Source organism: Lathamus discolor, chromosome 1 (genome assembly GCF_037157495.1).
Source record: "Lathamus discolor isolate bLatDis1 chromosome 1, bLatDis1.hap1, whole genome shotgun sequence".
Classification (NCBI taxonomy): domain Eukaryota; kingdom Metazoa; phylum Chordata; class Aves; order Psittaciformes; family Psittacidae; genus Lathamus; species Lathamus discolor.
The window spans coordinates 147,452,727-147,468,316 of record NC_088884.1 but is presented as its reverse complement, the minus strand read 5'-3'; the positions used below and the strand labels follow the sequence as shown (position 1 = coordinate 147,468,316).

The 15,590-nt window shown below is 39.9% G+C and overlaps 1 protein-coding gene across 2 annotated transcripts in view; it reads right to left on the bottom strand.

Annotated features, from left to right (window-relative positions):
- The window catches only part of KCNIP4 (potassium voltage-gated channel interacting protein 4), a 437,792-nt gene that overhangs the window by 318,493 nt on the left and 103,709 nt on the right, over positions 1–15,590 (bottom strand). Inside the window, exon 1 of one of the 2 annotated variants that reach the window (XM_065699780.1) lies at positions 12,771–13,063. The exons of the other annotated variant lie outside the window; for it this stretch is intronic. Coding sequence (XP_065555852.1) covers positions 12,771–12,858 — 88 coding nt within the window. The 5' untranslated portion in view covers positions 12,859–13,063. Of the gene's footprint in view, positions 1–12,770; positions 13,064–15,590 lie in introns of those variants that run through there. 2 annotated transcript variants of the gene reach the window in all.

Sequence of the window (15,590 nt, the reverse complement as noted above, 5' to 3'; positions counted from 1 at the left end):
AGTGAAAGGTTAGTGCAAAAACTGCAGAAGTACCACATGGAACTGAGTGAAACGGGATGGTGATGAAAGACACCAGGCAGATGAAGCAACATAGCCAACTTAACAAGAGGCATGCAGGAAAACCAACTTACTCTCACACCACAGAGAGCTGAACCAAGACAGACTTCAATGACCAAAAAATGAAAACACATTCTCATAATTCAGACTTCTAAGAAAATATTAGCTCAGTGGCACTTAAAAAAAAAAGGCAAAAAACCCACTTAGAATTATTACAGAAGTATCACAGAATCAAAGAGCAAACATACAGAACTGTTAAAACACGGTGTTTGTACATTTTTAAGTCCTACAAGATGTCCTGGGTTCTCTAGGTGAAAAACGACAAGTAGAAAACAGCAAAAAACAAAGCACTCAACTATATGTAAATAGGTGCCTGCACTACCTGAAGAAACCACTGTGAACTTCAAGAATAATATTTTTAAATCTTAGTATATAGTATCAGTTTTGTCAGTTCAGACATATCCTACAGGAAATGGCCAAAATAAGTGGTGCCCTAAATGGACAGAGATAATTCAGCTAATTCAAAAAATTTAAGCTGAGCACTATTGATCCTCCTAACTGATGGCCTTCATAGCAAATTTTTACAGTGCCAGGATGAATATTTAGGAGAATTCTATCACTTTTTGAAGGGCAGTTTTCTCCCTGATGAAAACATACATCTTTTCCTAAATGACTTGGTTGACAAAAACATTTCAGTAGACTAGTTGTGAAAGAACAGGCCTTATTCCTACACTGTCTCAACAGGATGACATGTCAATTACTGACACAGTAAGACACTGTACAGGCAACAGGGAAGTAATTTAATAGATCAGTCCAGAACTTCCTGTAACAATACATACAGTTCAATTAGTTTCTCACAATAGACTACAGCAGGTATTTGAGAAGCTTCAAGCACTTCATCTGGTAAGTCTTCATGGGGGCAGGAATGCCCTGCTGCTTCCATTCACATCTGTCACTCAGCATTAAAGTTTCAGAGCACTGTGAAAGTGGACACAGTACATGGCGACACTTAGATTCACCTGTGTGCAGTAAGAGGGAGAGAACCTGAATCGCAATGAAATTTTCAAAACCAGCAGTCTGGGTAACAGATGCACCAAACTAAAGAAGAGAGGTGACTGTCAGCCACCATCAGCATTTCAGTCCTCCCCAGCTAGAATTTCAGTTACTGCTGTAACTCCATATACACAAACCCACAAACAGTCCATTTTTTTCTGGCATAAATATCTCATTGTATTTTAGAAAAATCATGAGTTTGATAATTTTGCCTTCAGTCTTACAGCTTCAGAAGGCTGAGAGTTAAGACACGACACAATGCTGTCCCCTAACCCTTTCTCTTGGTCTAAACTCTTCACTGGTATGGATTTGCCAATGGCTTTATACCAAGGATAAATCTAGTACACAATAACATGTACCACCGTATCAGATGCATTAGTGTGTGTGCATATATGCACATTTTTATATGCTAGTGTCCCTTGTACTCTTCTTTCCCCTCCAGCTTCCCTCCTCACCCTCACTCTCCTGGGCATGTGCAACTATTTTACTTTAGGTAGGGGTTTTTTTTCAGTCTTATTTTCTATTTTCCTTTCTCTTTGGCATTGATTTGCATCTAATTTTCTTTGGTTGATTTCATTTTTTAAAGTTATTTAGCTGACTGAAGAAATTAAAAATCTTGCCCTCGCTAAAAAGCCCTGTTGCCTTTTCAGGGATCCAGAGGAGCTGTGCACACAGGCTAGTCAGAAAAGTTAAACATTAATTAGTCAGTATGGTGGAATAGTCAAAATTAATTCAGTCTCTGTTGAGACCCTCTCATTCAGAATTAAAACAGACTTTGTTTGGTTTAATTTCCTTGAGAAATGAATTATGCTAAATTGAAATAAGGTCACTTTAGCTCTTATTCTTCTGTAAAGTAGCAGTTTTACTTAATTTGAATTAAATCTGCACATGAAGACAATTCCTTAGATTTCTCTTATTTTGCAATTAATTTCCTGAACTGGTAATGGAAGAAGTTTACAAAAGTTCGGCTGCAGTACAGCAATTCAAGAGCACTTGATCATTGGTGTTTAATATTTGTTTGTCTGGAAACAAACATGATATTTTGGGGTAACTCACTAAATGTACATAATCATCAGATTCATATTTACAGTAATTAATTTCAGATGCATTTTCTACAGAAAATCCTACAGATTTTATAGTCATGTATTCCAGAGGCATCACTGCTAGTAAATTAAAGTACTGACTGTACCTGACATAGATGACTGAATATAAGCACATTTAAAACTTGCAATTGAAAATGAAGAAAGGTTATTTAAAGGGGTGAAACGGGGGGTGAGTTTAAAAATGGGTGTATTTATACATTTTGAATATGAATATTTACTAATGCAAAAATCATACCTTTTTCATAAAACATAATCTAAATAATTAACATAGCAGTTACTATATGTACTCAATTAAAGACTAAGCTGAATATTTGCTCAAAGCTGGATGCATCTGAATGCATGTACCAGTACCACATTTGACCAGCAACTGCTCTCTCAAGTGCTGCAAAACCAGAGCCTAAGGCTCCATATCTGAGGAGAAAAACTGACCTGGAATTTTCAAGAAATTCTCCAGCTAATGAAATGAAAGGCAGGCATTACTCTGAAGAATCTACAGACAAACTTTTGAGGAGTAAATGACGTAAAATCCCAAGTCCTATTTTCAGAGTTGACCAAGGAACTAGTTATGAACGGGGGAGGGGATTTAACTGGGCCAGTTGGGGACAAGCCCAAGAGGAACATGCTAGGGATTGAAGGATGGCGGGCTAAGGAGGACTATCAATCTCTTGTTTCACTTGTGGGAAAGGATAGCTTTTTAGACCCTGTCCCGCAGGGGAAAAAGGGTACTAGGACTGGCTCCCTGAAATGCCTGTACACCAATGCACGCAGCATGGGGAATAAACAGGAGGAGTTAGAAGTCTGTGTGCGGGCTAAAGGTTATGATCTAGTGGCGATTACAGAGACATGGTGGGACAGTTCACATGACTGGAATGTGGTCATGGATGGCTATGTCCTTTTTAGGAAAGATAGGTCAGCAAAGCGAGGTGGTGGAGTTGCTCTTTACGTGAGAGAGCAACTAGAATGTATTGAGTTCTGTCCGGGGTCGGATGAGGAGCAAGTGGAATGTCTGTGGGTACGAATCAAGGGGCTGACTGGCACGGGTGATACAGTTGTGGGGGTCTATTACAGACCTCCTGATCAGCACGAAGGAGTTGATGAGGCTTTCTACAGGCAACTGGAAGTAGCCTCGCGACTACATGCCTTAGTCGTCGTGGGGGACTTTAATTACCCCGATATTTGCTGGAAGACTCACACAGCCAGTCATTCACAGTCTAGGAGGTTCCTCGAGTGCATTGATGATAATTTCTTAATGCAAATGGTGGACGTACCAACTAGGGGAGCAGCGCTGCTAGATTTAGTACTCGCCAACAAGGAGGGTTTGGTCGAAGTGGTGACGGTCAATGGCAGCCTTGGCTGCAGTGACCATGAGATGGTGGAGTTTAGGATCCTGTGTGGGAGGAATAGAATACCTAGCAAAGCCACAGTTCTGGATTTCCGAAGGGCCAACTTTGGCCTCTTCAGTCAACTGCTAAGGGAAGTCTCATGGGAAAGTGTACTAGGCGGTAAAGGGGCTCAAGATAGTTGGTTAGCATTCAAGGACCGCTTCTTCCAAGCTCAGGATCGGAGCGTCCCAATGAGTAGGAAGTCAAGTAAGGGATCTAGGAGACCGGCGTGGTTAAACAAGGAGCTGCTGGGCAAACTCAAGTGGAAAAGGAGAATCTATGGATTATGGAAGGAGGGGCTGGCCGCTTGGGAGGAATATAGGACAGTTGTTAGAGGATGTAGGGAGGCAATTAGGACAGCTAAGGCCTCCTTGGAACTCAATCTTGCTAGTCGGGTTAAAGACAATAGAAAGGGCTTCTTCAAATACATAGCAAATAAAACTAAAACAAGAGGCAATATAGGCCCACTGCTGAACGAAGTGGGTGCCCTGGAGACAGAGGATATAAAGAAGGCAGAGGTGCTGAATGCCTTCTTTGCCTCTGTCTTTACTCCTGCAGACTCTCCCCGAGGGCCCCGGATTTCTATAGCCCCAGAAGGAGTCAGGACAAAGGAGGAGTTTGCTTTGGTAGATGAGGATTGGGTTAGGGATCAGCTATGCAAACTGGACATCTGTAAATCGATGGGCCCGGATGGAATGCACCCACGGGTGCTGAGGGAGCTGGCGAAGGTCATTGCTAGGCCACTTTCCATCATCTTTGGTAAGTCGTGGGAAACGGGCGAGGTGCCTGAGGATTGGCGGATGGCAAAGGTCACACCAATCTATAAAAAGGGCAAGAAGGAGGACCCGGGTAATTATAGACCGGTCAGCCTTACCTCCATCCCTGGAAAGATGATGGAACAACTTATTCTTGACTCCATCACTAGGCATATCAAGGATGAGGGGGTCATTAAGAACAGCCAACATGGTTTTATGAGGGGGAAGTCATGTATGACCAACCTTATAGCCTTCTATGAGGAAGTGACTAGGTGGAGGGATGATGGTAGAGCGGTAGATGTAGTTTTTCTTGATTTCAGTAAGGCATTTGATACTGTCTCCCACAGCATCCTCATAGATAAGCTAAGGAAGTGTGGGCTTGACGATCAAGTAGTGAGGTGGATCGAGAACTGGTTGAAAGGAAGAAGGCGGAGAGTTGTGGTCAATGGTGAAGAATCTAGCTGGAGGTCTGTGACTAGTGGAGTCCCTCAGAGGTCGGTGCTGGGACCGGTGCTGTTTAATATTTTCATCAATGACCTGGATGAGGGAACTGAGTGCACCGTCAGCAAGTTCGCTGATGACACAAAACTGGGAGGAGTGGCTGACACACCAGAGGACTGTGCTGCCATTCAGCGAGACCTGGACAGGCTGGAGAGTTGGGCGGGGAGAAACTTGATGAAATTTAACAAGGGCAAGTGTAGAGCCTTGCATCTGGGGAAGAACAGCCCCATGTACCAGTACAGGTTGGGGGTTGACCTGCTGGAAAGTAGTGAACGGGAAAGGGACCTGGGGGTCCTGGTGGATAGGAGGATGACCATGAGCCAGCAATGTGCTCTTGTGGCCAAGAAGGCAAATGGCATCTTAGGGTGCATTAGAAAGGGAGTGGTTAGTAGGTCAAGAGAGGTTCTCCTCCCCCTCTACTCAGCCTTGGTGAGGCCGCATCTGGAATATTGCGTCCAGTTCTGGGCCCCTCTGTTCAAGAAGGACAGGGAATTGCTTGAAGGAGTCCAGCGCAGAGCCACAAAGATGATTAAGGGAGTGGAACATCTCCCTTATGAGGAGAGGCTGAGGGAGCTGGGTCTCTTTAGCTTGCAAAAGAGGAGACTGAGGGGTGACCTCATCAATGTTTACAAATATGTAAAGGGTAGGTGTCAGGATGATGGAGCTAGGCTTTTTTCAGTGATATCCAGTGATAGGACAAGGGGCAATGGGTGTAAACTGGAACATAGGAAGTTCCACGTTAACATCAGGAAGAACTTCTTTACTGTAAGAGTGACAGAGCACTGGAACAGGTTGCCCAGGGGGGTTGTGGAGTCTCCTACACTGGAGATATTCAAGGCCCGCCTGGACAAGTTCCTGTGTGATGTACTGTAGGTTACCCTGCTCTTGCAGGGGGGTTGGACTAGATGATCTTTTGAGGTCCCTTCCAACCCTTGGGAGTCTGTGATTCTGTGATTCTGTGATCTATCAACCTGTACACATATTGCCATAAATCACATGATCAACTAACACATTTTTCCTGAAATTAACTGGAGTTTACCATGGCCATACACACACAGGCCTGCACATCACAAATGTTAAATGCTATTTGATTTTAATCACATGACTCATAAAAGGGATTTAATAACAAATTTGCCAATAAAAAGCATACTACTAAGATGCAAATTATAGTACCTCATTTCGAATATATTCAAATTCCTAAATTAATGAAGTATGGCTGCTGCTGAAAACAGACTTCTGTGAGCTTACTTATATTAAAAAAAGCACATGGCATGATTCTAATAATTAGGCTCCAAAATGATGTCTTAAAAAGAAAAAAGTGTCAGGTTTGTTTTTTTGGTTTTTTTTTTTTTTTACAACTCCATGCAAACTACCCATTTTAAACTTCTCATGATTGGAGGAAGGGGCTCAGGAGAGATGATTTAGTTGAAAACATGTTCTAGGAAGAGGCAGAGGTTGAAACTGTTAAGTACTCCCACATCCCCTGAAGCTGTGATGATATCCTAACTGCAGAAAAGTTTTATTTCAGCTTAAAAAACATAATGATTGTGTTGGTTCAGACTAAGGATACATCTAGCACAATATCCTGTCTTCAGCAGCAGCTATGAGTGTACGCACAGGGAAGACAAGGACAAGCATATTGAATACTACCCCCTAACACTTTCCCAGACATGGATTATTTTCATCTCAGGGATTCCTCACATATGCTACAGTTAATCTAGTTAGCGACTCCCAAAAGATTTGTCTTCCAAGTGCTTGCCCAGCTTGTATGTCTGAACTCATGCAGGACTTCTTGCATTTACATAGAAGGAGTTTCATAGGTTTCAATCCTGACTGGCAATGGTAAACTCACCACCTAGCCATTTAGATGTAAAGCTCATTTTTCCCAGCATGCACCACTTTACATATTAATCTACATTCAATTTTATCTGCCATTTTACTGTCTTTGAGAATCATTGCACAAAATACAGCTATGATAGAAGGCTCCCACAAAACAGTCACTCAACCAAAACCCAGTCTTTGTACTCTAAGGTAGTATTTATTACAGTTTGCATCCAAATTTCTAGTCTTAGTATACTCTATTCCTTATTGCTTCTATACACCAAGTTACTCTATACAATGGCTGAAGGAAAAGTACGCATACAGTTAAGAACTGCATTATATCACATAAGGCTGAGACGTCTTAACACTACCATTTCCTAACATTTTGTGTGCATAATTTGGTAACTTTCTAAGAGTTCCTTTAAGAATACTTTTAAACATAATGTCAAGAGCTGTGCCCTACATACAACTGAAATTTGAATTTTTTCTTTACAAACCATATCAGCAGTTTGGACTCTTGTGAATGGACAGAATGTAGGACTTCCAAAGACAGATCATTAAGGACGGCTATGGGATGCTTCTCAATGTGTCATTTTTAAGAGAAGCTGAACTGTACCTTTCATTATAATTAAGATTCAGATTTGGAATGAGAGAATGAAATCTCAATCTTTTTTAAAAAATGCTATACAGCATGGCCTGTCCTTTTCCCATTAACATAGCACAAGAAACCTTAAAACTTTAACAATGACTCTTTTGGAAGGATCTGGAAAAAAAAGATTTTTTAAACTAGGTTACATGATAGTTAATATGTTAAAAATATGGGACATTTGAGTGACATATTTAAATATTCAGGAGAATATCTTTAAAGATTAGGTACTGCCTTTATATCCCCTACTTCAGGATATCCTTCTACCCACATGAATTTTTCACCACTGCTTGAGTCTGCTGAATGCATATCTACCATATGCAGGATTATAAAAGTTGAAGCTGAAACATTTTTGCACAACACTGAGTTTTGCAGATATTGCTTAAAGGAAAAGAGATGTATGCAAATTAGCAGTGTTTTATCATCATACATTTTCTAATTAATTACATTAGTTAAAATGAGTGATCTAAAAAAAAAAAAAAATCACTAGCAGTTCACAGTAGTTGTATGGTTGCAGCATGAGAGGTATACAGCTAGGACTGGGTTTTGGGTGAACAAAAGAAATATTTATAATCTGCTCCAGCTTGAAGCAGCACATAGCATAAACACACTAAATTATCACATTCTCACAATTTCCCAGAATTTCTGTTAAGCTAATTGCTGCTAAATTCAATACATCTAGTTTTTGTCTCAGAGTATTGTCTCTCTGTATCCACTACACCCTTCAACAAAATGATTTCTCTCTGAGGTAGACTAATACCAAGACTGCACCAGAAAAAGTTGTCAATGATAATCAGGAAAATCGAGAAAGCATAAAGTACAATGCAGAACTTCAAATGAAATCTTGATTGGTTTCTTTAAAATTAATGAGGCTTCTTTTCCTAAACCAGACATGGCAAATATTTTACCCTTGCACATTAGAACTTGTGCGAGAGAACACTGCATCTCTGTAGATGAAAAATATATGAAAGCCTAGAGGTTCAAACTACCTCACAGGCAACAGTCAAAAGATGCAGACCTTAAAACTGGAATTCTTTTCCATAAAAAAAAAAAAAAAAAAAAAAAAAGACAAACAAAACCAAAACACAGCAGGAAAAAAAACCCCACAAACAAAACAAAAAAAAAAAAACCAAAAAAATCAAACCACAAAACAAGAAACAAAAAAAACACCCACAACCAAACCAAACCAAAAATCAAAACCCAAAAAAACTAACCAGGTTCATGAACAATACTGATTTAGTATCAGAAGTAGTATGTCAGCAACACAGAAGAAAACAGATGTGTTTGGAAACATACAAAACTCTTGTTTTCCCACGAATGTTGACATTTTGACATTTTAGCTTTTTCATGACATGTTCGAGCTACAAGCTCCTTTTAAAATAATTTTATTTTAGATATTATTTGCATAAATATTATTTATTATACTTCTCATTTCATATGTATTTTCAGTAGCAGTTATTGGAACATTATTAACCTGCATTCAAAAATGGTAGTTAATCTTGGATTTACCAAGAAGCGACCTTGAAAGGCATTCATAATAAAATGCTGTCTCAGACAGAGTCAGACTTCAGGCACTGGTAGGCAGGTGAGCTACAACAGTCACAGGAGTACTGTTGTAAGCGCCTGAGTGCCTCTGCTAGTGACCCCCACACCCTCAGGTCTATGCTTAGATGGCACCTCCCTCGTGGCAGTGTGCTTCAAAAATATTTCTGTGCAGAAACAGGCACAACTTAAGACTAAAAATTGCCTTCTGATAACCTGTTTTCCCAAAGTGCCATCAAAAAGTATATTCCACAATCACAAATAGATCTTTTTTCAACTAAGAACACTCTCAGACCTGTGATAACTCCTACCTTACACCAATGTCATTAATCTCCACACCAAACAAACCCAAACAACAATCCATAGCTTAAGCTACATAAACCTAGAAGAGTAAGGTTACTTCAGTTTGTTAGAAACAGAATGCAGCTCCACAGGCAGATTTGTTCTTTTCCTTCTTTCTTTGTAAATGTACATGCTAACTCTGGATTTGAATCTGCCCTGGAAACCTAGCCTCCTTTATGACATTTAACGTCACAGCAGGCATTTAATAATGAACATGCCTGCAAATGATATACTTGTGAAAATTTACCACTGAAGTCAACGGCAGTTTTGGTTCTATCATCTCTTTTATCCCCATACTTTATCAGTTCTGACAGTTACGAAAAATTTCCCAGCCATTGCTCCAAAATTGTTTTGCATGTTCCAAAATAATTTTTGATCTATTTCTTGATCTTGTTACTATACAAAAATCTTGTATGTTATACAAATTCACATTGCATCCAAGAACTGAAATGTTCTCAATAGCAGCACTAACTTCCTTATGACAATGTTTCAAAGACTGAGCACTTCCAACACACCTCCAGAGGCAGCAGTCAATAAAGTAGGAATTGGTATGACATTTGAAAAACACCATCTTCAAGCATTTGACAGAGTCTGTTTCACTTGTAGAAACACATCAAGCTGATAGATAGCAGAAATTGTGGAAAATGGAAAACTCCTTTTCATCACATTTTACTACATTTTGCTGTCAAACATAGTAACTTGCTGTAAAACAAAGGAAGAGATTCAGATGTCTTCAGGCAGAGACTGCCACTTAAAACCCATTGTAAAGGTTTATGCAGCATTTACTTTCAAACAAGGTGAGAGTTTCATTAATATTACTTACAGCTGAGTTGAATAATTGAACAGAACTCCATGTTTATTACTAGCACAGAGACCTATACGAGGTAATTATTTGAAATACTGAGATTCACCACAGAACAGGTCTGTACTGCTGTAAATGGTTAGGAAACACAAGCAGTAAAACCAGCAATTATCAGTGACTTCTTAGGTGGGGCTACAGCCAGTAAATCCTCTCTCGTTTTCTAATCATTGTAATCACACCAACCACAGCAGAGCTTGTACCAATCTATATTGATATAGATTAAGTATATACTCAACTTGCCTACCCATAAGAAAGGGGGAATGGATTGGATTCAGTGCCTGTGCTTTCAACAATGCAGAGCTCCAAATTATTAACTATAATTTAGACATTAAAGAACACCTAAAAAAAAAAAAAAAAGGAAAGAAAGAAAAAACCAGGAGCCAAATTCTGTCAACAAGGAAGTTAAATTGTGTTCATCACTGTGCTCCTTAGTAAACATATACATTTTGAAAATAATTGCTCACTTGAGTGAGCAGATTGCCTGCTTGTAAAAAGCTACATAAGCACACATTTTATAGTTTGATAGCTATCCTACATTTTTTGAATGCTCCAGATATAAACAATAATATCTTTAATATACAAGTTAAAGTATAACATTCTAACACTTTCAACTAGGCCTTCTCATTCATCTTCATTAATTATCAACTGATTCCTAACATAATAAATTATGCACTGGGTTTTGCAGAGGGAACAGTAACTGGTATTGCAACAGTTGAGGTGAGAAAGTAGACTGGGTTATGCAAGAACTGAACAGTGGAGCTATACCTCTCTTAGCCTTTCAAATATGATCACATTTTATCTCTCTTATTTGCTACATCATTTGACACAATGAAGTCTATTAACCTAATAACAGTCCTAAGATACTGTTGCCTGTAGTAAAAATGAGCTGAAAGTTTCCTAGGAAGTGTCTCAGTTCTTCGCAGTTCCTAAGCATGTGTGTGGGGTTGCTTGCTTGCTTCCTTTAGGGAAACATGCTTCACAGAATCAGCCACAGAATGGTTTGGGGTGGAAGGGGTCTTTACAAACCATTTAGTCCAATCCCCAAGGTTGCAAGGGGTTTCCACCATCCACATACTCCACACCCCTGGAGTTTCACAGAATTTGTAAAAATATGGATTTAAAATCCCAAATTTATCAGCCTTCACTGCATCCCCTGAACCTCCTCATGACCCTTCATTTCAAACCAGTCCTTTTGGTTTTTCAACAACTTAGCATTAAAAATGTGCTTTTCAATTATAAAAGAAAAAACTTTAGTAGTAACATAAGTACCACTACCCACAATTCTTAAAAATGGTTTGAACTATGGGCTTAGAAAGCTTGCAGCAGGAACATCAGTCTGAAAATAACAATGTGCATCATTTGCCAGTTAGGGAAGGAAAACCTTGAATGACTTTGTAAAAAAGGAGTACTGGTGTTCATTTCTAACACAGCTTTCTTCTTGCATCGTATATTATTTAATTTCCATAGCAACTCACAGGAGTAAGAAGCCAGAATTTTCAGAGAAATCTGAACTGATGCACAAAAGAAACCACAATAGACTGGGAACAGAACAGGGAAATTCTATGTTACTGGGCACCCAAAGTTGCTAAAAAGCTGTATCTGATTTCCACAAGTTAAAAGTATCCTATGAAGTACTCATTGCCAATGTTGATGTCATGACTTTTACAGCACTGTAACCCCAAATTTGATAAACTGCACACATCAATACTTCAAATTATTACTGAAGAGTCAACTTTACTCTCAAATCTTTCCACCAGTGCCTAAGCGAGGGACGGGGGAGAGAGGCACGACACAACGAGACAAAACACAATAACAAAAGAAAACATCAGCAGAAACTTTCAGAATACTTATAGTAAAATGAACTCTCAATAACCATGTCAGTACAATTGGTTATTATCTGCTGGTGCTGCAATTGCACCTCTGCTTGACAATTTATCTGAGGGGAAAAAAAGAAATTTGAAGTTGAGATGGAAGCACAATTATATTTTATAAGTATGGAATGACATCATGTAAGCTATCACATTTGTCAGCTGTTGGGAAGAGACATAGAAAATGCTGAATTATGAGAAAAGTGTATTTTCCAAAGTGCTAGGAGGAAAATTACACTGTTCAGTCTAGCTTAGAAACCTTATCTGGTACTGTACAATCTGTCCAAGGTTACAGAAAAAATTACTTAAATTTGGCAGCCAAATAGGTTTCAAATTCTTTAAGGGCAAAAAGTACAAGTGTTATTTAAAGTTTGCAGCAAGATGCTATGACATTATATTGACAGTTTGCAGTTGATTTACACCCTAAGACAAGCAAAAACAAGCCTCTAAGAAGAAGAATGTAGTTTGCTTTATTTCCACTGCAAGAAACAGTGGAAATAAAAAGACCGGTCTTTTAGAAGCATCGTGAGGATAGTCAGCATTACCTCCAGCACACACAGGTACACAGGTGAAAGCACGTAAACTCACATTCCTTTTTGGATTCAGGTATGTAAAGGCTTAAGAGAACATTACACTCTCTGAATACCGAAACAAGGTAACGCTATATATGCTGCTTTTATTATGCTCAGCCACAAAATAGTTCACAGATTTCTGTTGTATTATAATTTACAAGCTTAAAGGAATCATAACATAAACCAGTGCCATCATTAGGTTAGCCTTAGGTAGTTTTCCTGTTATCATACTGCAGAGCTCGACCAGAAAGAAAAACAGTCATTACCTGTGTGAAGAGAACCTGTGATTAGCCTGAGAAGGTACTCGGCAAATTTCAGTATTTCACGCTTACACCGCTTCCGACAGCCACTCATCTTCGGCAGTACGGTATTCCTCTGGGAAGGGCCCGGAGACTGCCAACAGATCGGACAGTGCCTGCCAGCAAACTTCTGGGGCAGCTGACCGCCTCCACAACTCCTCACTGCCAAGCAAACTCCCTCAGTTTACCTCTGCTGCCTGCAGCAGGGAACCCGCGGCGGCGGGCGCCGGGCGCTGCCACAACGCGGCGCAGCACCCGCGTCCCGGTTCCGCGGCCGCGCAGCCCGGCGAGCGGGAGGGGGAGGAGGGGCTGTGCCGGCTGCCCTCCCCGCGCAGGCACACACCCGGATGCGCGGTATGTCCGCCGTGAAACAGCAGCGGGAGCCAGCCTGGGCTCAGCACCCCACGGCTTCCGAGTTGCGAGAGGAGGGAAAAACCCCACCAACAGCAAACCCCCAAGTCGTCAGGAAGTATCCCTGTGCCAGATACAGCATCCCCGTGCCAGGCACCGCCTCCCGCTGCTCAGGGTCAGAGTAGGTGAGTGCCCTGCCTCTGTCCCACCTCCAGGAATGAAATCTAGTGATTCCCCACCTACTTCACTTTGCACGTCGGACAAGGGACCCGTGCCTTGCCGAAGGTCATGGAAACCCCAAGCCACTGCACAACTGTACAGAAGCAGTAAAGTCACCCCAAGTGGTGTCTCTGTGCACGGAGCAACCCTGCTCTCCAGCCTACTGACCTGGGGCAGGTGGGGCAGTTGGGAAGGTGGCTCTGGCACAATCAACATCTTGTGCTTAAGACCTCTCCAAGAAAGTCTCTTTAGGAAGCTATATGCATTCATCACTATTCCTTTATAAAGTAATTATTTTCCATCTTGTGTGAGAAGTGTTTCTTATAATGAAAAACGATCTGCTGAAGGCTTTATCCATGACCAAAGAACCCAAAGAATATGTTTTAATTTCTCTTGGAGTACATCCCTGTACTGCATAAACACAGTGAACAATTCTATTGCATTAGATAGTGATGCAGTATGTAATGCCTAATACAGTTAAAAGAAGACAAAGGATCCATTAAGGTAAAGCTTAGCAGAAGAAAATCACTGATCTCATTGACCATAAAACATTTTGGTGAATGCCTTTAAAAAAAAAAAAAAAAACACAATAAACACAAATCCACATCCTCAAACTGTTCTTCAGATTACACACTGAGTAGAGATAAATACATTACAGACACAATACATCAAAGCATTATCAAAGTTGCACTTAGATGACATAGTTTCTGTGTCTGTTATCTAAATCACAAGCTTGCTGTCTTATGCTTTCAGTGAGGCTACATATTTAATGGAAAGAACCAAAATTAAATAGCTCCCAGAAGCCCCTGTTTAGCCCAGCAAAAGGGGAGGAACTGGGCAAATTTAAAGATTTCATGTTTACTGTTTACACCACTTCCTACAGCCACTCACTTTAAGCAGTAAGTATTTTCTGTGTTTTTTCAGGAAATCTGCTGAGATTGACCAAAAAAAAAAAATAAAACCACCACCAAACAAAAACAAAAAAAAAAAAAAAGCAAACAAAAACCAAAACCAACTGGGGGGAGAAAAAAAAAAAAAAACCAAAACAAACAAAAAAACCCAAAACAAACCAAACAAAAAAACCCCACATCAAATTCTGAGGCATTATTGATTGCACTGTGCTTTACACATTTCTAAACCCTGGTCTCTGAAAAGGAAATTCCTCATGTAGCTGGTATTGTTAGAGAGACTGAAAACAGAAGCTTGTATCTCTCTAGAAGAGGACTGAGGTGTCCAATGCAAATGGTTCTCAGCTACTTCTTAATCCTTTGACATTTTTAATTGCTTCATACAAATTTCACTAGCAGCTACAAGAAAATCTTAAAAATATTTCTCATCATGTCAAGAAAAGCAAAGCACAAAACTATCAATTTATGAAATTCTGTTCCTTTAAATCTATAGATGAAATTCCACATGACTCAACCAGGGTCTCAGCATCACTGGTCTATGTCCTACTCACATATGTTGGCAACTGAAGCACACCTTAACCCTATTCAGAGGAGGGTATACGCTGATGTAGGTTTAGTCTCATACTAGGAAAAGCAAAACTACACAAATTTTGTAGTTCAAAGCTGGTCAGTATTGGCCAGTATGTAATCAGTGCTTTTCCTTGTTCCTGTGTAGGAATAGTATTTCACTATAAATTCATTCAAAACCAAAGCAGAAATCAATTGACAGCAATATGAAAACACATTTTAAAATACGAAAAAAAACCCTGATTTTTAGATTGCAGAGGTTGCTGGGACAATCTAGTCTAATCTCCCTTCAAAAAAAAATCTTAACCCCAAATGCACTGCCTGCCTCAGGACAGAACATTGTGAGGCCTAGCATAAAATTATAACTAATGCTGAATTAGCTGTCATTATAGTTGGGTTTAGGTTTTGGTTTTTTTTTTTTTGAGAGGGAAGGAGTACTAAATACAGATTGTATTTAATAACAAAATAATGCAAAACCACCTATTAAAACACTCAAGAAAAAATAATTTTTGCTGTCATCATATTAAGTAACAATGGCAAAGACTTAACTTGCAAAAAGCCAAGCATAATGGTTTAAAGGAGGGGTGGGGGTGGGGAAAAGCCATCACAAATGTTTGGTGAGAAGAAGAAACCCCTGCAGCAAGGAATAAGGATGACAGCACATAAAAGATAAATTTGCTAGTCTGGTAACGAAAAAAACAACCCAACAGTGCCAGCTGAAGTGACACATACAGAACACGAG